The sequence below is a fragment of the Monodelphis domestica genome, chromosome 2 (genome assembly GCF_027887165.1).
Source record: "Monodelphis domestica isolate mMonDom1 chromosome 2, mMonDom1.pri, whole genome shotgun sequence".
Taxonomy (NCBI): domain Eukaryota; kingdom Metazoa; phylum Chordata; class Mammalia; order Didelphimorphia; family Didelphidae; genus Monodelphis; species Monodelphis domestica.
The window spans coordinates 249,510,532-249,534,143 of NC_077228.1; the positions used below are offsets into that span (position 1 = coordinate 249,510,532).

The 23,612-nt window shown below is 32.3% G+C and overlaps 1 protein-coding gene across 8 annotated transcripts in view; it reads left to right on the forward strand.

Moving 5' to 3' along the window:
• The window catches only part of ARHGAP44 (Rho GTPase activating protein 44), a 179,707-nt gene that overhangs the window by 57,058 nt on the left and 99,037 nt on the right, over nucleotides 1-23,612 (forward strand). For all 8 annotated transcript variants that reach the window (XM_056817464.1, XM_056817468.1, XM_007483375.2 and 5 more), the window contains 3 exons: nucleotides 6-117; nucleotides 2,059-2,135; nucleotides 15,934-16,051. In XM_056817464.1, the coding sequence (XP_056673442.1) occupies nucleotides 6-117; nucleotides 2,059-2,135; nucleotides 15,934-16,051 (307 nt within the window). The remainder of the gene's footprint in view (nucleotides 1-5; nucleotides 118-2,058; nucleotides 2,136-15,933; nucleotides 16,052-23,612) is intronic.

Genomic DNA, 23,612 nt, shown 5'->3' on the forward strand with positions numbered 1-23,612 from the left:
TGCAGGAAGATGCTGAAATTATGTGGTGAAACAGAGGACAAGCTAGCCCAGGAACTTATCCATTTTGAATTACAAGTAGAGAGGGATGTGATTGAGCCACTGTTTGTACTGGCAGAGGTAAGGAATAGGGAGGGAGGGGATGGCAGTGAAATAGGCTTGCATCTTAGACTCTGAGAAGTATTCTCCTTTCCTTCCATCTTTATAGCTTGCCATGTGACACCAGTATTTCAAGAAAATGAATATATTTTTCATTTATGATTTGTCATGCCAAACTTTAGAATGTGAAATGGCAGTTTAAAAAGTAAATCAGTATCTACAAAATAGAACTTAAAGTCTTACCTGACAGGCATAGAAATTATTTTTCAGTACTCTCCCCTCTTCCCTTCACTTTGCTAAACTCCAATCCTCTCACTTGAGGACTTTACTATCATTATAAGTCTTCACTATTCCATCATGCCTCAATTACCACGGCTTTTCAAGAAAGAGAAAGGAATAGAAGGGAAGAGAGGAAAAGAGAATAGGGTCTTTAAAAAATCATGGCCTTCACCTTAACAAAAATCATAGTCTACTCTTTTCTGTAGAATTCTCTTTCCTCCCTCCTCTGCTAAAATTTAAATTAGTTTCTCTACTAAAAGTATTATATTTTTAGAGGTTCATTAAAGATTATTAGGATTAAGAATTAAAGAAAATACAAAATAAGAAAGGCACATGTCTAGGAGAGCTGAACAGCCCATTCAATTTCACTTACTACATCTTGAGAGACGCATATGCTTAGAAGCGGAAGCAGAGAGAGCAAGTAGTGGTACAGTCAATTTAAATACCCATTTTGTTCTGGGCCCAGTTGTGTATCTCAGGTGAGATTATAGGGAATTCTGGGATCTACCAAGGACTTCTTGGAATTTAAGTCTGGGGTTCAAATCTCCATTTTTACACCTCCCAACTCTCTAAACAACATGATGATTTGTCATATAAGTGAATAAATAGATAATATATTTAGTGTAATTACTGGGAAGTCTTCACAGAGAGATTAATTATCATTTTTTTTGGATATCTAAAGGTCTTTGGTCTAAGACCCCAAATTCCTGATGTCAGCTAATACCTGATAATAATAGCATCCTTTGTATTTAGAGGCAATGTTAATATTACCTTAGATATTGTCTTAGATATTTCTGAAAAGATAAAATATGTGATCTATTCTTTTCTTGCGTCTTTGACCTTGAATTTTTGAAATGTTACTTATATTGAACAATTCATCTCTAATTTTAATGCTTCTATTGCTTTTCTGCTATTGCTAAGTGTTATATTGTGCAAGTCATTCATCTCATCTTTGGCAATAAAAATGGAAATACTTTTTCCTACTTTCTTTAGGGTTGGTGTTATTATTCTAAATGCTGGCATTCATTCACATTATTTCTTTATGTAAAGAACCCAGGCAATTATGATTTACTTTTATTTTTAGCCCATTTCATTTTCTGGATCTCACTCCCTACACCATGACTGCTGGGCCTGGAAACAAAAATGTTACTGCATAAGAACAATCATTTTTAAATTTTTCTAAAAGAGAATTAAAAACCACATAATTAACAAAAATGACTGCTCCATAAGAATGATAATTTTAGAGTTTCTCAGAAAGGGGAAAATTTTTAATTAAATCAAAAATCTTATACATCAAAAAAAGAATAATATTCTCTTCTCTTAGTGATTCATTTTTAATTATACCTTCACTTTAGATTTGCCTACCACCTCATCTTCTCTTTTCCTCTTTTCTTCTGCAGAGGGTTGACCTGCTCTATCATACTGAAGTCTATAAAAGACTGACCTAACTAAATAAAAGGAATATATGGAATTTTATTCTGATAAACTAATAAAATTCCTTTAGCAAACCCATAAGGATACATTGGATTCATATGGATTTTGTTTTCCATTATCAACTTTTTAAAAACTTCTTTTTGATAACATTTTTATACAATAGCTTGAAATCTTGCTGAATCTCCATTGAACCTTATGTTGTAACAAAGAGTAAATTAAAACCAACACTATTATTTCTTATTATTACAGGTGGAAATTCCAAATATTCAAAAGCAAAGGAAACATTTAGCAAAGTTAGTGCTGGACATGGATTCTTCCCGAACAAGGTATAAAGGGGACAGTTTTTGGTAACTGATTTGTGCTAGCTTATTAGATGATTGTGTTAAGGATACTTGTCATGTGTTCATCCTGATCTGGGTTATAAAATGATAAGCAGTCTTTTAATCTGCCACAATTCTTAAAGCCCCTTAAGTACAGCTCTTTTTCTCCCAAAATTACTTACCTCTTTACTTTATGGCCAAATGTCAAAGGCCTGATATTTCAAAATGATTTGCAAAACTAATTTATCAGATGTCCTACATAATATATGAACACATTTTTGCTATGTTCCCTATGCATATTTTCCTGTCCTACTGATCTGTGTGGGAATGGAGGTGAGCAGTGATTTATAGGTTCATGAACATGGATATAGATAATATGCCAAAAGTTTCTGCTTTAGTGTCTTCCCTCTATATTCACATTGCTTCCTGGTTGCTTTTGGAAGAACAAACTGTCTTTTGGTTGAAGGGATCACAACCTAAGCATAATCCTTAAAATCCTCTTATCCCCTATATCCAATCAATTGCCAAAGTCTAACAATTTTACCTTTATAACATCTCTCACTTGTCTGTCCTCTGTATATGTATACTATATGCCCCCTTCTCTCCTCTGACATTGCCTCCACCCTGGTGCAGGTCTTTATCACTTCAGTCTAGACTATTGCAATAGCCTGATGATGTGTCTGTCTACTCCAAATCTCTCCCTACTCCATTCCATCCTTCACTTAACTGTCAAAGTGATTTTCCTAAAGATCCAGTTTCATCATGTTACCTCCAGTATCAAATGTAAAATCTTCTGTTCTCCCACCTGTCTAGTCTTCTTAAACCTTGCAATCCTACTCCCTCACCCCAAGACTATTCTAACAAAGGGCATGGCCTCTTTTCTATTCGTCAAAAAAGACACTCGATCTAATAACTCTGGGGATTTTCACTCACTGTCTCTTATTCAGAGAATGTTCCCCCTCTTATCTCTGCCTGCCACTTCTCTGACTGCTTTTAAATCCCAGGTAAAATCACACTTTCTAGACTTCTGGTGCAAAGATGGTGGAGTGAGATAACAACCTTCCTAATCCCTCTCAAATTCTCCTCCAAATAATCTTAAACAAAAGTCTCATCTCAAATTTCAGAGAAATGAAGCAGTTTTATACACCAGAGAAGCTTAGAGGATCAGCACAAGAAGTATGTCTCCCTGGGATGGGAGGGCTGTGAAGTCCAAGCAGGCAGTAGCAAGGGCAGACAGCACCAAGAAAGAACCACACAAGACCCCACCTCCTCAGAAGTGTGGCCGGAACCTGATGCAAGCCTAGGGATGACCAGCAACAAGGCCTTGCCTCTTCAGATTGCCCAGCATTGAAGATTTGCTCTCCAATATGTCAGCAGTGAGGTCTCTCACCAGTGCAAGCCAGTAGTGAAGCCCCCTTCTTGTATAAGCCAACAGCTAGATCTTCAGGCCTGAAGCAAACCAGAAGCAAATTCACAAGTCTTGGCATAAGGAACATGGGACAGAACCCTTTCCCATCCACAAATAGAACACAATTTTACTATATGGTTAAAAAAAATACACAATAAACTCGTAAGAATGAACAGAAAACAAACAAAAAAAAAAGGATCTAATCCTAGCATGTTACAGGGAGTCTCAAAATACAAATACAGAAGAGGACAGTGTTTTCAAACACATGAAGAAAAATGTAAATTGTCTCAAACCCAAAAAGATTTCATGGAAGAACTCAAAAAGGAGTTTAAAAATAAAATAATAGAAGAAATTTTGAGGGGAAATAAGAGTATAAAGTAGGAAAACAATGAAAAAATAATCCATAGTATGGTAAAGAAAAAAGTGAGAAAGGATATCTAAATATCTGCCAAAAAAAAAAAAAAACTCCCTAGAATTAGCCAAATGGAAGAGTACAAAAATCCACTGAAGAAAAAAGTTCATGAAAAGTAAAACTAACCAAATGGAAGATACATAACTTCATTTTTAAAAAATAGTTCCTTAAAAATTAGAATTAGACAAGTAGAAACTAATGACTCTATGAGACTTCAAAAACAAACAAGATCAAAAGAATGAAAAATAGAAGAAAATGTGAAGAAAAACAATTGACCTGGTGAGTAGACTGCAAAGATATAATTTAAGAATTCTTAAACTACCTTAAAACCATGAGCAAAAAAAGAACCTAGACTTCATATTCCAAGAAATTATCAAGAAAAACTTCCCTGACATTTTACAGAGGGTAAAATAAAAATTGAAAGAAACTACTGATCATCTCCTGCAAATGATCCCAAAAATAAGAATCCCAGAAATATTATAGCCAAATTCCAGAGTTTCCAGATTACAGAAAAAATACTTTAAGCAGCCAGAAACAATTCAAATACTATGGAGTCACAATCACAATTACACAGGATTTAACATATTCTACTTTAAAGAGTCACAGGACTTGGATTATGATATTCTGGAAGGCAAAGGAACTAATATTGCAACTGAGAATCATCTATCCAGTGAAACTCAGTATAATCATTTAAGGCAAAAATGGATACTTAAGGAAATTAAGAACTTTTAATAATAAGAACAGAGCTGCATAGAAAATTTGACATTCAAACAGAAGTCTCAGGAGCAGCACAAGAAAGTAAACAGGAAAGAGAAAATGAAAATTAAAGGGATTCAATAAGGTTAAACTGTTAAAGTGTGTATATTCTTATATGGGGAGATAATTATTTTATCACCCCTATAAATGTTGTCAACATTAGGGAAATTGGAATAAACATAGATAGAGGGTGCAGTATGAATTCTTTGTAATGGAATAAAATCCAAAAAATTAATAGGAGGAGAGAGGACTGCACTGGGAGAAGAGGGAAGAGGTAGATAGAATGGGCTGGATTAAGTATTGATTAATTTTCACAAATAAGATTAAAAATTAAATGAGACTTGAAAAGCAATTTCAACAGAGGAAGATGAAGGAATGGGGGACAACACTCAAACCTTATTTTCATTAGATTTAACTCAAAAAAGAGAATAATGTACACACTCATATATAGTAATCTATATTAACCTAAAGAGAAGTAACAAGGGGATGGGAACAAGGGAAGAAGAGGAGTATTTATAGAAGGGAAGACAGATTGGGAGAGATAATGATCAGAAATAAAACACTCATGAGGAGGGTTGAAATTAAAAGAGAGAGAAGAAGAAGATACAGAAGATGTAGGGAAATACTCAGTTGTCATAACTGTAGACGTGAATGGGATTAATTCACCAGTAAAACAGAAACAGATGGCAAAATGGATTAAAAACCAGAATCCTGCAATATGCTGTTTTCAAAAAACTCATTTGAAGCTCAGACACACATAGAATAAAGGTAAAGGGCTGAAGCAGAATTTACTATCCTTCAGCTAAAGTAAAAAAACAGAGGTAGCAATCATGAGCTCAGACAAAGCTAAAATAAAAATAGATCTAATTTTAAAAGATAAGGAAGGAAATTTTATCTTGCTAAAAGGTATCATAGACAATGATTCAATATTAATACTAAACATTTATGTACCAAATGATAGAGCATCCAGATTTTTAAAGAACTTAAATAAGTTACTTACCCCTCTCAAAACTAGATGAATCTAGCAAAAAGAAAGAAAGAAAGAAAGAAAGAAAGAAAGAAAGAAAGAAAGAAAGAAAGAAAGAAAGAAAGAAAGAAAGAAAGAAAGAAAGAAAGAAAGAAAGAAAGAAAGAAAGAAAGAAAGAAAGAAAGAAAGAAAGAAAGAAGTAAAGGAGATAAGCAGAATTTTTAAAAAGCTAGATATGATAGGCCTTCTCCAAAGGTCTATCATATCTAGCTTTTTTTTTAAAGGGTGTATTCTTTTCTTTTCCTACTTAACTTTTTAAGTGGGAAAAGAAATAAGTGGGAAAAGAAAAAAATACACCTTTTTTCAGCAGTCCATGGCACTTACAAAAAAAAAACTGACTATGTATTGGGACAAAAAAACCCCAACCAAATGACAAAAGCAGAAATATTAAGTGCATCCTATTTATATCATAATTTAATAAAAATTATATTCAATAAAGGTCCATAGAAAAGGGATTAAGAATTAATTGGAAACTCATTAATATAATTCTAAAATAAGCAATAATTTTATTAAGGAAAATGAGAACAATGAAACAACATATCAAAATTTATGGCATAAAACTTAAGGGACAATTTATATTTCTAAATCACTTACATCAATAAAGTAGAGAAAATAGGGGGGAAAGAGAGGAATATTATCAATTTGCATGTAGGATCACAAAAATTAGGTAAATGCACATGATTATTAATTATAAATGTATTAATTTGACACTGGCAAAATCTGTTCTAAGGCACAAACAGTATGCATGTTAGACTACCTGTGCACAGACAGCAGCTGAAGTTGGAGGAAGCACGGGTGCCATTGCTGTTGGTAATCCAGAGTAGCAGGGATGACCAGAAAAAGAAATTTGTCTGTGTTCTCAAAATGTGACTTTTGATGAGAGAGATATATTGATAGTTCATTGGATGCCTTGGGGTCACAAGATGTTAGAGAAAGGTTTCTCAACAGTCTCATTTATTATAAGAAAACTGATTTAAAAGTTATCTTTATACAACCAACTCCCTCACTTCTCTGATCAGAAGTGCGAGAAGTTTGGCACTGTAAGGGTTGCAGGGGCTCTGGATGCCACATCATTTTGTTTATGTCCTTAGATGGGGCAACTTGCAACAATCTGTCAAAAAAGAGAGAGCAAAGTGCCCAAAGGTTTTAGAGCTGTATCTTTTACTATGGGAAGGATAGTAAATTGGGAAAACATGAGTTGAATGTTCTTGCCAGTGAAGAACTTGCTCACTTGTGGGCAAGGAAAAATTCAAATTCAAGAAAATGTTCAATTCAAAAAATCATAGTAGATTAACAGAAGTCATCCACAAATTGGGGCTTCTTTAACTGTGTTTTTAACAATCAAGTAAGGGTTTAGGGAAAGTGGCAGGGTTTCTGAGTGACATTAAAATTGAGGCCAACAAATCAAAAAGAAGAATGTCACTTTGCAGACTTGACTAAGATCTTAATTCAGAATTTCAAAATTTCAAATTTAAAAGGTCACTCAAGCCAAGATAGACATAGAAGTACCAACATCATTTAACAGAAATATCAAGCTTGGATAAGGAAAATAAGTACAGCTGCTCAGGGATGGCTCTTTCTGTTTGGAGTCACAAAAAGAGAAAGTAGAAGATTTTAGGAAAGAAACAGACTGAAGATAGAGTTGTCAGCAAGACAAAAGCAACTTTTAAAGTCATCACAGGGAGGGAAAAAATAAAACAGAAAGAAAATCTCTAAGAAGAGACTGGAAGGATCTACTCCTCACACATGGACAGGGGACAGAGAAACAGTAGAGGGAATGTAAAAGACATATGATAGGAATCTTTTAGGTATCTTACTGAGGGAAATAAACCCTTTTAGGAAAGAACAATTACAAGTAGAATGAGGTATCAAAAAGTTAGTATGTTGTTGAAGGTAAAATGCATCATTAATGTGGAATAGCAAAAAAAACTGAGTTTCCTATATGAGAAGGGAAAAAAGAGATATAAATAAGCTCTTTAGTCTCAAGCAGAGTTTAGAGAGAGGTCAAGGAAAGACAGAGGGTAGTAGACTGGCTCAGATTTGATTGTTTTATTTGAGAAAACTGTACCATTGGGGAGGGCCAACCTCAAAATTTCCCAGCAGTAGCCTTTCAGTTCTTTACTTAGGGATGGGCAAATAGTGATAGGGGTAATCTGTTCAGAAATAATTCATCCTGATGGGAGGGATTGCCTGAAAAAAGACCTTAGAAACATTTTCAAATAAATTCTCAGTCTCAATTCAGTCTCAAGTCTTGTTGGTAAGTGTAAATTGAGAATCCACAATAATGTAAGTAGGTAGACACTACAGATTTAGGTTTTTTTTTAAGTGCTAAAAAAATAATATTAAATGTGTCTTTAACTTTAGCCAAACAAGTGAGTAAAAGAGGAATAGTTAGGATAAGAGAGTTGGGAAGAATAAGAAGTAAGGATTTGAGATGAGTATGCATGTAGCTAGTAGATAGGACAAAAATGAAATTAAAGAGAATTTAATAAAATAATGACCAGCAATAGTCTAAATGAAAGGAAATCTAAGATTTAAGTAAAGAAGTCTTATACTCAGGCTAAGAGACATCCTAGTTCCTTAAGTTACTTAAGAATTAGATGCTATAAGGATGGACTAGCCATTTGAGGAAGTTCCAAGAGGACTCATAGAGAGAAAAATAAACAACTTTTACTGTCTAATTTAAGAAATAGGGCAACCTAGAGTGGATTTTTACTCTAAAGGTTGTAGTTTTGTAGATTTATGGTGTTAACCCAAACTCTGATCAGCAGGCTGGTAACTTTACTAAGCAGAGATTCAAATTAGAAATAGTTTTTAAAATAAGAAAAATACAGGTCAAGTCTCATTTAATTTTACCAGGATGAAAATTGCACATGATAACAAACTAAAAATGCTTTAAATGTTGTAGTATACACTATGATACACTAAGGACATCTGCATTTTAGTTTATTCATTCAATTTATTCAATTAAATCTCAATAATGAAAAGCATGCCTTAACACCACTAAACAAAAGACTTACTTGTTTAAGTATCACAATACAGCATATATTTAAAATCTTTAGATCGAAGAACTGCCTTTAAATTAACTTTTTTACCATTCATTCTTAAACCTTCAAAAATATATACTTGATCTTTTCACTACCAGATTTCCCCATTCATGATATAAAGCCTACTATATGAAGAAACTACTATTTCAACTTTATGTGATCAGAATCATATACATTTTATTTATGGTTTCCTTTATCAGAGTGGTAAAGTTTATATACCAAAAAAAAAAGTAAATTGGATGTAGCTATTATGGTCAGGTTTATAGAAAAATTTTGCAGTAGTTCAAGTGACTTTATAATACTACAGTATACAATAGGATTTAGAAATTCCTCAAGTTCAAAGATAATTATGAAAAATACTTCTAAATTACATTAGAATATAAAAATTTAATATCATGATGACCTAAAAAAGACAATCCATCAGAGATCTAAAATTTAGAAAAAGAAAAGGAACAAATTAAAAATCCCTAAAGGAAAAGCTAAATTGGAAATCCTAAAAATTACAGGAGAAATTAATAAAATCGAAAGTAAAAGAACTATTGAACTAATAAATAAGATCAGGAACTGGTACTTTGAAAAAAACAAATAAAATAGATAAAATACTTGTAAATCTAATTTAAAAAGAAAGAAAATAATCAAATTATCAGTATCAAAAATGGAAAAGGGTGATTTCATCTCTAATGAAGAGGAAATTAAGGTAATTATTAAGAACTATTTTATCTAGTTATATGGCAATAAATATGATAATCTAGGTGAAATAGATGAATATTTACAAAAATATAAAATACCTAGATTAACAAAAGGAGAAATAGAATACTTAAATAATTCCATCTCAGAAAAAAGAAATTGAACAAGCCATCAAGTAACTCCCTAAGAAAAAATCCTTTGGGCCTGATGGATTCACAAGTGAATTCTATTAAACATTTAAAGAACAACTAATCCTAATACTACACAAACTATTTGACAAAATAAGCAAAGGAGTCTTACCAAAGTCATTTTATGATACAAATACAGTACTGATTCCCAAAACAGGAAGAACAAAAACATAAAAAGAAAATAACAGACCAATCACCTTAATGAACATAGATGCAAAAACCTTAAATAAAATACTACCAAAGAGCCGATAACAAGTCATCACAAGGATTATCCACTAGGATCAGATGGGATTTATACCAGGAATGTAAGGCGGGTTTAACATTAGGAAAACTATCAACATAATTGATCATATAAATAAACAAACAAACAAATCACATGATTATCTCAATAGACGCAGAAAAAGCCTGTGACAAAATACAATACCCATTACTATTAAAAACTCTATGAAACATAGGAATAGAAGGGCCTTTCCTCAAAATAATAAACAGTATTTATTTAAAACCATCAGAAAGCATCATCTGCAATGGGGATAAGTTAGAAGTCTTCCAATAAGATCAGAAGTGAAGCAAGGATGCCTATTATTTAATATGATACTAAAAATGCTAGAGAAGAAAAAGAAATTGAAGGTATTAAAGCAGGCAGTGAGGAAACTAAACTATCTCTCTTTTTAGATGGTATGATGATACTTATAGAACCCAAGAAAATCAACTAAAAAAACTAATGGAAATAATTAGTAACTTTAGCAAAGTTACAGGATACAAAATAAATCCACATAAATCATTAGCATTTCTATTTATTTCCAATAAAAATCAACAGCAAGAGTTAGAAAGAGAAACTTCACTTAAAATCACTCTCGGTAATATAAAATATTTGGGAATCTGTCTGCCAAGACAAACTCAGGAATTATATGAACACAACTACAAAATACTTTACACACAAATAAAACTAGATCTAAACAAATGAAAAAACATTAATTGTTCATAGGTAGGACAAGCTAATATGATAAAAATGACAATACTACATCTATCAAACTACCAAAAAACTTTTTTATAGAATTAGAAAAATTTACAACAAAGTTCATTCAGAAGAGCAAAAGATGAAAAATATCAAGAGAACTAATGGGGAAAAAAAAAGTGTGAAGGATGGTGGCATACCAGTTCCTGATCTTAAACTGTACTCTAAAGCAGTAATCATCAAAACAATATGGTACTGGCAAGATACAGAAGGAAGGACAAAAGGAATAGATTAGGGGTAATTGTCCTTGGCAAGATAGTATATGATAAACCCAAAGAGCCCAGCTTTTGGGACAAGAACCCACTATTTAAAAAAAAACTTCTGGGAAAATGGAAAAATAATATGGGAGAGACTAGGTGTAGATCAACATTTCACATCATATACCAAGATAAATTCAGAATGGGTAAATGACTTAAATACAAAGAGGGAAATTATAAGTAAATTAGGTGAACATAGAATAGTATACCTATCAGATTTATGGGAAAGGAAAGAATTTAAGACCAAACAAGAGACAGAAAACATTATAAAATGTAAAATGAATAATTTTTATTATATTAAATTAAAAAGTTTCTGTACAAATAAAACCAATGCAACCAAAATTAGAAGGGAAGAAACAAATTAGGGGAAATTTTTGTACTAAAAACTTCTGACAAAGGTCTTATTTCTCAAATTTATAAGCCAGTTGTACAAGAAAGCAAGCCATTCCCCAAATGACAAATGGTCAAGAGACCATTAAGAGGTACCCCAACATTCCAGAAAACAGAACCTACCTACTATTAGAGATAAATTTGTGACTAAATGATTGGAAACTCTATCTTGAAATTGAGTCTAAAGCTTACAGCTTGATGAAAAACAATTATCTTAGTCACTGAAATCAGTAGACACAAGTTTTCTTGGGTAACTCCTAGTTTTTCAAATTATGGACAAAAGAGGAAATTTATGTGAGCATGGCTCTGATGTGTCTGTAAAATTTCTTGGTTTATGATCCTGAGCTAGTTTTGTCCCCTGAAATGGCTATGTAGCGTTAGTGATACATATTGTTTTTCTTAGGAGCTTGTCTGCATCACATTACAAAATGAGAGAATCTTAGAATTGAAAAGGATCTTCATGAGTCATATACTCATCAAATACATAGGCATGTTTCTAGGATGGGAGGGCCTAATCTCCCACCCCACTCCCACCAAGGCAACCTATTATACAGTTCAATATCCCTGTTAGTTTTTTCTTCTTAAAACTAAATCTGAGTCTTTGCCACTTTATCTTGTTCCTGGTCCTGTCATTTAGGACCAAGCAGAATATCTCTTCCAGATGAGAGGTGTTAGAGTATGGAACATAGATATATCTTCCATAATTCTTTCTTTTCTTTTCTTTTCTTTTTTTTTTCTTTTCTTTTCTTTTCTTTAGGACAAATAGTCCCAATTCCTTCAGACAATTCTCTTGTCACATAGCTTCTAGTTCCTTTATCATTCTGGTCACCCTGATGTGGACAAACTAATTTTTCAGTGTTCTTTTTAAGTATGGTACCCAGAACTGATCATTTGTCCAATTGTTCAGTCACGTATGACTTTTTTTTACTCCATAGACCATATTGTCCATGGGATTTTCTTGACAAAGATACTGGAGTGGTGTGGAATAGACTTGGGGTAAGTGACCTCAGCAAGACAGTATATGATAAATTTTCAAAGATCCCAGCTTTTGGGACAAAAATCCACTATTTCATAAAAACTGCTGGGAAAATTGGAAGACAGTGTGGGAGAGATTAGGTTTGGATCAACACCTCACACCCTACACCAAGATAAACTCAGAATGGGTGAATGACTTGAACATAAAGAAGGAAATTATAAGTAAATTAGGCGAACACAGAATAGTATACGTCAGACCTTTGGGAAGGGAAAGATTTTAAAACCAAGTAAGACTTTAAAAGAGTCACAAAATGTAAAATAAATAATTTTTACTACATCAAATTAAAAAGGTTTTGTACAAACAAAACCAATGTAACTAAAATCAGAAGAGAAGCAACAAATTGGGAAACAATCTTCATAAAAACCTCTGACAAAGGTTTAATTACTCAAATTTACAAAGAGCTAAATCAATTGTACAAAAAATCAAGCCATTCTCCAATTGATAAATGGTCAAGGGACATGAATAGGTAGCTTTCAGTCAAAGAAATCAAAACTATTAATAAGCACATGAAAAAGTGTTCTAAATCTCTTATAATCAGAGAGATGCAAATCAAAGCAACTCTGAGGTATCCTAGCAGATTGGCTAACATGACAGCAAAGGAAAGTAATGAATGCAGGAGGGGATGTGGCAAAGTAGGGACATTAATTCATTGCTGGTGGGGTTGTGAATTGATCCAGCCATTCTGGAGGGCAATTTGGAACTATGCCCAAAGGGTGATAAAAGACTGTCTGCCCATAGCAGACATATGTCCAGCCATAGCACTGCTGGGTTTTTACCCCAAAGAGATAAAAAGGAAAAAGACTTGTACAAGAATATTCATAGCTGCACTCTTTGTGGTGGCCAAAAATTGGAAAATAAGGGGATGCCCTTCAATTGGAGAATGGCTGAACAAATTGTGATATATGTTGGTGATGGAATACTATTGTGCTAAAAGGAACAATAAAGTGGAGGAATTCCATGGAGACTGGAACAACCTCCAGGAAGTGATGGAGAGCAAAAGGAGCAGAACCAGGAAAACATTGTACACAGAGATGATACACTGTGGTACAATCAAATGTAATGGACTTCTCCATTAGTGGCAGTGCAATGTCCCTGAACAATCTGCAGGGATCTAGGAGAAAAAACACTATCCACAAGCAGTGGACAAACTGTGGGAGTAAAAACACTGAGGAAAAGCAACTGCTTGACTACAGGGGATGAGGGGATATGACTGAGGAGAGACTCTAAATGAATACTCTAATGCAAATACCAACAACATGGAAATGGGTTCGAATCAAGAACACATGTGACACCCAGTGGAATCGTGCGTCGGCTATGGGAGAGGTGGGGGTGGGGGGGAGGAAAAGAAAATTATCTCTGTTTCCAATGAATAGTGTTTGGAAATGACCAAATAAAATAATGTTAAAAAATATACACTGTAGTGGTTTGCCATTTCTTTCTCAAGTACATTAAGGCAAATAGAGGTTAAGTGATTTTCCTAGGGTGACATAGCTAGTAAATGTCTGAAGCTACATTTGAACTCAGGTCTTCGTGACTCCAGGTCTAGTAATCTATCCACTGACTGGAATGTAGATAATATTCCAAGTGTAGATTGACCAAAATAAAGCAAAATGGTACTATCATCTCCCATATTCTAGGCACTCTGCCTCTCAATACAGCATAAAATTATATGATCTTGGCTACTTTGTCATCAACATTCAGAAATGGTATTACTAGGTCAAAGGTTATGCATAGCTTTATGGTTCTTTGAGCATGGTTCTAAGTATTTCTGTACTCCTTAAAGAAAAAAAAATTCTATTTGTTTCAGCTTGTATTTGTAATAGTTACTTTTTTCTTTGGGGGTGATTTCTATGATAATTTTTAATACTAATTTAATACTAAATCTTTGGTTTACTTATACCTCTAGCTTTTTTCTTAAATTGGGGCTGTGTGCCAGGATTCAGCTCTTCCCCTAATTGCATTTTTAGGTGTTTAGACTCCTGGTTCAACTGAATTCCGTGTTGATGTCTATTTTTTGAGTTTAGGTCCTTTGAGTTTCAATGTACTGTGTTTTAATGTCACTACAAAGACATCTCATATCAGGTCAAATGAATAAGCTATTATTAAGTGCTAGAAACTTCTCTAAATCCTGGGATAGCAGGATAGCAAAACGAAAGAAAATATTTGTTCTTAAAAAGTTTATATTCTAATGATAGAAGTACTACTTTTCAGAAACAGGCACTATTACTCAAGAGCAAGAAATTAAATGTATTATCACAAAGTATATACCAACCACCCCAGAAGTTGTTTAAAACTCCCTCTACTGGTTTTATTGAATTGTGTTTCTTATGGTTTTATAAAGGTTTTTTTGTTTGTTTTTGGATCTATGTGGAAGATTGCTTTTAAACAGGAAATGACTAAGAGGAACCTTAATTAGGTGGTTTTTACAATAATTATGGCAAGTGGCAATAAATACAAGTCAAAGTCTTTTCTGTGCAAGAATTTTCTTAGCCATATAAATGGCAAATGACAATTCAACCTTGGTTTGAAGACCTTTAGGGAGGAAACCCATCACTTCTCAGGACAGTTCAGTCTATTCTGGGGTAGCTCTTATAAGAAGTTTTTCCTGATGTCAAAACATTGTTTGAAAATTGTTTGTTGGCATATACTTTATTGGAATTGAATTTGTGTGTATACTTTTTGCAACAGTTCTATTTACTTAATCAAACTATGGAAATCTGAGCATATTAGCAAAAGTGAATGTTATATTTTTTTTCAATTTGCATGATATTGTTATCCCAAGACCCTTTCTAAAATTGAACATTTTAAGGGCACATGCAAAACCCAGTGGAATTACGCATTGGCTATGGGAAGGGGAGGGAAAGAATATCATTCTTATAACCAAGGGATAATGTTCTAAATTGACTAAATAAATTTTTAAAAAAATAAATAAAGGTGAATATTTCCCATGTAATTCAAAGTTATTCACAAATTTTCCTAATTCTTTGAAATTCTTCATGAGAGAAACAGAAAATAGTATTCTTTGTTTTTCTAAAGAGGAAACTAAGACTAACATAGAAGAGAATGACTAGATTTAGTTAGTGCCAGTGCTACTAGAAAATGGCCTCCTAACTCTTGACTATACATTTCTACATCTTGCTTTAAAAATGGGGTAGTACTGTGGCCTGGTCTACAACTTCCTGGGTAACAATTATCATTAGATGTTCATGGTCCCTGGAGAATTCAGCTCTTCTTCCCATTATCCCTATTCATGTAGGACCATATTCCTACTTCAGGATGGAAGTGGCTTCTCTGCTCTCCCTCTGAGATCTTAGGGAGAATAAAGAAGGGAATGACTCCACATTGGGAAACCATGTCCTGCAGATGGTGGCAATAGTAACAACACAGAGTCGCAGTGGTCCAAAGGATGTTGGGGCCCAGGGTAGAAAATTAAAGGATGGAGATGGGAGGGGCTTGGATGGGGTCAAAAGAAGTAGTCAACCATTGGCTTCTTGGAAAGGATGCCCCAGGTTTTTCTGAGGTGTTGGTTCAAAGATGAAGTCCTCGTTCATGTCTCTTTTTTCTTTCTTGTTTCCCACAAGATGGCAGCAGACCTCCAAATCTTCAGGTTCATCCAGCAACTTGCAGCCAACAGGTGCCAAAGCTGATGCCTTGAGGGAAGAAATGGAGGAGGCTGCAAACCGAGTAGAAATATGCAGGGTACTTACTCATCCCCTACCTTGCCCCATATTGTCCTTTATCTAAAAGCTCTAAGAAAGAGATATAATAGCACGCGCGTGCACACACACACACACACACACACACACACACACACTACACACATACACTCACAAATTGTCCTTCATTTGAACTGAAACTCAGAGTGTCTGTAGGTACTAGTCTCTAATTCTTTAGTATATTCTTATCAATGATTCTTGTTTTTAACAATTTGATATATGTAGTTATAAATTATTTCCTTTGAAATCCTATATGTTTTATTTTGTGCACTGAAAAACATTATTCTGAAAAATACCCCATTCCATACACCCATTCCACCAGAGGAATTCATAATGAACAAAATGATTAAGAACCCTTGTTCCTTATTTTAGATCCTAGTGATTCTTTAAGAAGTATAGAAATTCAAAAGTCTAAGGAATATTGAGAAAGAAATTTTACTGTATTCTAGACTAGAAGGTAGCAGACTGTTCCCATTAGTCCTCCTCCATATTAAAAGAAGAGAATATATTTATTGTACTTACCTTACTATGATGCACCTATCTGTGCTAGATCTTTTTTCATGTCATAAATTCCTATACAGGGCTCTGGCAATGGGAAATTCAAACTCATTACTAATATTCAGGAACTTCTGTTTGGCATTTCTGTTGTTATCTACTATTATGTTTGATTAATTCCCTTTGATCAATCAATGAAAAACAAAGTTAAAAAGAAAGTAAATATGGAAATACAATCCCTCTCTGGCATAGCCACTGCCAATTCTATTGACTTTGGTTCACCCAAATGGTCATGATTGTAGATTCATGGTATTTTGTCTATAACCAGGTGAGCCTGCCAAAGCTTCTTTTTTAACTTAGAAAGAACTGATAGAGTCAAAAGAATTTATGAGCCTAGTAACTTCCATTCCATGAGACAACAAAGTAATATACCAGTTATTCCTGGAGTATGAATGGAGTATTATTGCTTTCTGGCTTTTCTCTGCCTATTCCACTTTTGCTCTTTATATTCTTTCCCATTTTCTCCTATCATGATTATTTTTTACCTTTTTTATATTAAAAAATCTATATATCATTCAGAAATTTAGTTAGAAATTATATATCACAAAAAATTTCCTGAAATACATTTATATCTCATTTTAATTTAAGGGGAATGTGCTCCTTTTAATTTCATAATTCATAATCACCTATCTCCCCTACACATGGAATGGATTAATAGAAATTTGATAGCCATCAACTGAATTTGGAGCATATTTATTACCATTAGTATCTGCTATTACCCACAATTGCCTAAACTAAATTTTAAGGGGATTTCTGCTTTGATTTGAAATTTCATTTAATAGAAGTAAATTTTGTCTCACAATGCCTTATGTATAGTTTAGCTATGGTTTATCTTGTCTACATTAAGTGCAGATTAAAGTACATTAAGTAAAAATACAGTTAGAATTGCTTTAGAATGAACTAAACTGGTCAGAAAAATCTAATGGAAACCAAGATTAAAATTTTTTTAACTGGGGGAAAGAGTGAACTCAAGGAAATGATCACTGCTTGAGGTCATGGGACAATTATAATTAATGAGAGATAGACAAAACATGAATTCTTATTTTGCTTCTGTTTTCTCTGCCTTATTTTTACAGTCTGACATTAGCCTACCTTTACAAATTTTTTCACAATACTTCCTGTTAGTATTTAATATACTGAATAGAATGTAAATGAGTTACAGAGAGACATAAATAGCAAAATATAAATGAGAACCTCAACCATTTCAATCTAGACAAACCTAATATGAACTAATAAATTAAAAGTAATTTGAGATATGATAGCTGGTATTTTGAATGAGAATATAAAAATGTAAGGATACTATCCATACTGCATTGCACTTTCACCAAACTTGACCATGTATTACAACATAAAAACATCACAAATAAATGAGAAAAGTAGGAATGTTAATCGTTTACTAACTTTAATGCAAAAAGAACATATTTTTAAGTAGGAATGTTGATATAATGAAAAAAAACATATTTACTAAGATCCATTTATCAAAATATTAACAATTTAAAATTAAGTAAAAACTATATTAGTATATCAAAGAAAACAATCATAGAAATAACAATTTCATCAAAAAATACAACAATGAAATAACATACAAATATTTGTGAGTTGTGGACACAGCAGTCCTTAGGGGAAAATGTCTATCTCTAAACAGCTTTAACAAAAGTAAGAAAGAACATTTTGATGAATTAAGAATGTAATTTTGAAAAAAATTAGAAAAGCAACAAATTATGATTAAACACCAGAATAGAAATTCTAAAAATGAGAGAAAAGATTAACAAATTGAAAGCAACAAATTAACCAATAAATTATGTTTTTAAATAAAACAAGTTAATTTGTTTTTCAATAAAAGGAAAATCATGTTACTAGTATGAAAAATAAAAAAAAGAAAAATCTCGGTAAATTAATAAAAGTAACCAAAATTATTAGAATATGCTTTATGTCAATATACCTATTTATGTGCCAATAAAACTGATAAATTAAATGAATGCATGTTGACAAAAGTATAAAATATTATATTAGTTGAACATAGAATTGGGGGAATATGGTGGTATGTTTGGAACTGGACAATTTGTTTCTTGGTTTCAGGAGATTATTCATTTTTTTATAAATTGGTTGGCAGAATAGCAAAAACATTAACATCTGAGAGCATATAGTAGAATAAATTCAAAGTAGAAAAATTAATTAAATATACTAAGAAATGTTTTACATATATACGTTATATATCTATGAAGCATAAAGAATGCTATGTTTATTACAATTCTGAAAAGTAGGGATATTTTTATCTACAAAACAGTGAAAAATTATGTAATCAATGCATTTTATTGAAAAAAAAGAAAAATCTTTTGCAAAATAAGAAGCAATGAATACATTTTTTAAGTGTCAGAAACAGATTGAGGAAAATTTAGGGGGCAAATATGTCTCCAAAGCTACATTGAAAATTTATTCATTTAATTTATAAATTGTAAAAATGCAATGCATTCTTTTAAAAAGATTTTAAAGAAGTTGTTCTTAGCAAAAAAAAAAACACAACACAAAAATGTCCAACTAAAAAATTCAAAATCACTAATATTTAGAAAAAAAGGCAAATTTAAAAATTTTGAAGTATCTTACATATTTCAATTACAAAATAAAGGGTTTTTTAAGTGAAAAATTATTTATTGGAGTACTGTGGAACAATTTAAACCTTGTTGTATTGGTGCTTAAAATATGAGTTGTTGCAATCTTTTTGAAAAGCAAATTGAGGGGCAGCTAGGTGGCTCAGAGAATTGAGAAGCAGGCCTAGAGATAGGAGGTCCTAGGTTCAAATCTGGTCTCAGACACTTCCTAACAGTGTGACCCTGGGCAAGTCACTTGACCCCCATTGACTAGTCCTTACTACTCTTCTGGCTTGGAACCAATACACAGTATTGATTCTAAGATTTAAAAAAAAGTAAATTGATAACATAAAAATTATTTTTAAAAATCTGTAACCTGTGGCCAGTGATGTCACCACTAGGACTATGTATAAAAAAAAACTTATCTGTACAAAAATATGCATAAGATTCTTATTCATAACATGAACTATCTCTGTGTTCCACAACCATAGAATTGTTAAACTAACTGGTATATTTTACTTCCTTGTTATTTACAAACCACGCTACCAGTACTCAGTTTTCTTGTTCATCCCTTTCTCATTGCATCACAAACATTGTCCCTGGGTCATTGGGCTCTAATAAGTGAGTTCTCATCTTTTTTCTTTAAAATGAAGCTTTCATATAACTTAACAACTATTTCAAATTATGCCGCAATTACAATACCCCAGATAGCTCATGTGTTGTTTTCCTCATCTCTCTGAGGGAAAATTGAGAATAAATACAAGAGCACAAGATCGAGTAGATACACAAACTAACAATCATAATTTTCAATCTGTGTGGGAAGAATTCACTTATAAAATGGAAGAGCACAGCAGAATGAACTAGGAAACAGAGTATGGTCCTTAAAAGAAACACATTTTTAACATAAAAAATCAATTAAAATAAGAAACTGGAGCAAAATCTACTATGCTCCAAAAAGTAAGGATAACAATCATTAATTTAAGTAAGGAAACAGTAAAAACAGACATAATAAAAATATATAAGCAGAAAAACTGTATTGTGTTTAAAAACACCATTGATAAACTGATATTAATACTTTGTACTTATGCAAAAAATGGGATAGCATCTAAATATTTAAAAGAAATGTTAATCAAAATGCAAAGTGAAATAAATAGGAAAAAATAACACAAATTTCACACATTTGAAGACCTAATAAGAAAATAAAGAATGTAAGAACTTGAATAATATTTTTTTAAGTTAGGTATTGTTGATTACTAAATGAGAACAAAAGGAGTTCAAAGATATCTAATCTGGCATGGCACCTCTACTAAAATTAATGTATATTGGAGCCTAAAAGAAGTGCAGAAAAGCAGAAATGTTACACATGTATTTTACTGACTAAGGCAATAAGAATTGTGTTTTTAAAAAAAGGTCTTTGAACAAAGAATTTAAATTAATAAAAAGAAAATGTGAAAAAGAAAAATAAATAATTTAATCCTAAAACATTGGACTGACAATAAATCATAGATGCTTGTTTAAAAAAACAAGAACTATATAAGTTCAACTCCAAAAGAGAAATTGAATATACCATAAATAAACTCAGAAAAGGGAAAAAAAAGCACAGGTGAACTTATCAGTTAATTCTATCAAATTCTATCAAAGAAGTCTTTCCAATAAATGACTGCTTGCAAAAATATACAAAGAAGGGATCCTACCAAATTCTTTCTATGAGACAAATGTGATCTTAATGCTGACGCTAGGAAGAGTCAAAACAAAGAGAAAAATATAGACCAACATCCCTATTGAATAATGAAGCCAAAATGTTAAGTGAAATATTATCAAAGTACTATAACACATCAAAAATGTTTATACACTATAATCAGATTGAATTTATACTAAGAATTGAAGGTTAGTTCAATATTAAGAAAACAATAAACATAAAAGACCATATTCATTATTAGAAAAAAAAAACAAATCCCATGATTATTTCAAATAATCTAGAAAACAAACTTATGACCAAATGCAACACACATTTTGGTTAAAAAAAAAACAAAAGTCATAATATTAAATGAACCTTACCTTAATATAATAAATAACATCTTTTTAAAACCAAGAGCCAACATTATGAAATGAGAGTAAACTAAAGACCTCTGAAATAAGATCAGGAATAAAGCAGATCTCACCACTATTATTTGATAAAGTGATAGAAATCACTATAAAAATAAGAGGGGGGAAGGAAATTAAATATCTGACTATACATAAGCAAAGAGGAAATAAAATTACCACTTTTTCTGATTATATTGTGGTTTTACTTAAGACCCATAATAAATTATCTAAAATATAATGAAAGCAATTATTAACAAGTTCAATAAGGTGATGGTGTAGAAAATTAAATCACATAAATCATTGGACTTTCTACGTAGTTCTAGCAAATCCCAGCAAGCAGAGATATAAAGAGAAATAATTACACAATATAAAAAAATAATTGGGAATTTACCTACCATGGCACACACCAATGGCTAGATATCAACTTATCAGAAAAAGATATGGGGGTTTTTATGTACTTCAAGCTCAAAATGACTTATCAGTATGACCTGGCAACCAAGAAAGTTAGTGCAGTCTTAGTCATTAGTCTGTATTAAGAGAAAAATGATGTCCAAGAATTGGGTTAGACCATATCTGAAGTACAGGTATCATTTTCATATTGAGAGGTTTAAGGACACATATGATCTGGAAAATCCATGTAAAATTTTTTGATCTTCCCTTTTATACCACAGATGTAGTCTGAATTTTTTCTTTTGCTTTTATAAGGTGTTTACAGTACTTTAAATGCATTCATAAGTTACTAAACTATATTTCTAGCCTTTGTGCAGTTTTCATGGTCTTTTCACAAACTTTAACTATTTACTCATTTTAACTTAAAAAAAAAGAAATTGTGTATATTTATGATATTAAATGATAAAACATGTTGATATTATGCAATATATTTATACATTTCTGAATTTCTAAACTTTTTTCTGTAACTTGCTGACTTTTGCATGTCATCTGTATTTTCGGCAAAACTCAAAATTTTCTATTTAATGTCTTATGCTGATCTATGATATACTGAAACTGTGATGAAGACAGCCATGATGTGGGAGGAAAACCTGTATTGTGTTCAGTTCTGGATTCTATATTTGAGGAAGTAAATAAATTAACTAGAGAGCATGTATAAGAGGGCAACCATATTTGAAGAAGTTAATCCTGAAGAAAAAAAATTGAGGGATGAAAACATGATCACTGTTTTCAATATTTGAAAGGATACTCCAAGCCAGTTCTTTCTCAGTCCAGTCTTGTCATTCAGGCTTGAATTTTAAGTGAAATGAAACACATATATTTAACATGAAGACTACCCAACAATAGTATGCAAAGTATATTTAGTAAAGATATTTCGAAGTTGGTTCAGTTGGGTGTAGTTCCACATCTGCTATCATGGTGCTCCATATCAGAAGAGTGTGTGAACTCTTGGAGCAGTGAGAAATCTATCAAACCTATGGAATACAAATTCTGTGGGTGCCTGAAACCTTTATGTCTTACGTGTACTATGTTATATATCTTGTAAAGCCTTAACTTCCACAGTGTCAGAGCTCTTCAGTTTAAACAAAATTTCAGTAGCACCAGTGTAGTAAAATCCTCTAAAATTATTAGTTTAATATCTAATAATAATGAAGATTCATTAACACAAAATGTTTCAAGATTCTTTGCAACATAGTTTGAGAAACATTGTCTTGAACCAATAATGTCTCAAGGAAAATTCTTTTGCATACTTAGGGAAAATCTGGTCTAGGGACTTTTTAGTCATAAAGCCATGAGTCCAAAACAGATTGAATGTGCGTCCCATAAATAATACCTAGAAGTGATTAGACTTGCTCTGCTTGATACCAAAGAACAGAAGTAGTAGCAATAAATGAATATTTTATTGAAAAAATTCAACCTTGATATATGGGAAAACTTCTTGAAAATTAGAGCTATTTGAAATTCAATGTAATATCTAAGTAAAGAATTAGTTCCCCCTAATTAGAATTATTCAAGCAAAGGCTCTTTTGTTCAATTATATGACAACCTGGATAACCTCCAAGTCCCCTATTATCTCTAAGATTTTGCTATTCTGTTGGTTTTCCAAAGTTAGAATCAAATCATCTTCATTAGTAATGCCATCAAACGGTTTGTACAAGACCAGATAAAGAATACTAAAGATAGAGATTATAAATCCTCTTCGATGTTCTCATCAGGAGGCCAGATGAAAATTTGTGGAGGGAAATCAAATACTTCAATGTAGATTATAGAGAGGAGTACTTAACCCTCAGTGAATGGAAACTACAAAGACCAGAGTAAGGTGTACTTCCTCATCAAAAAAAAAAAAAAGACATATTCTGTTAACCA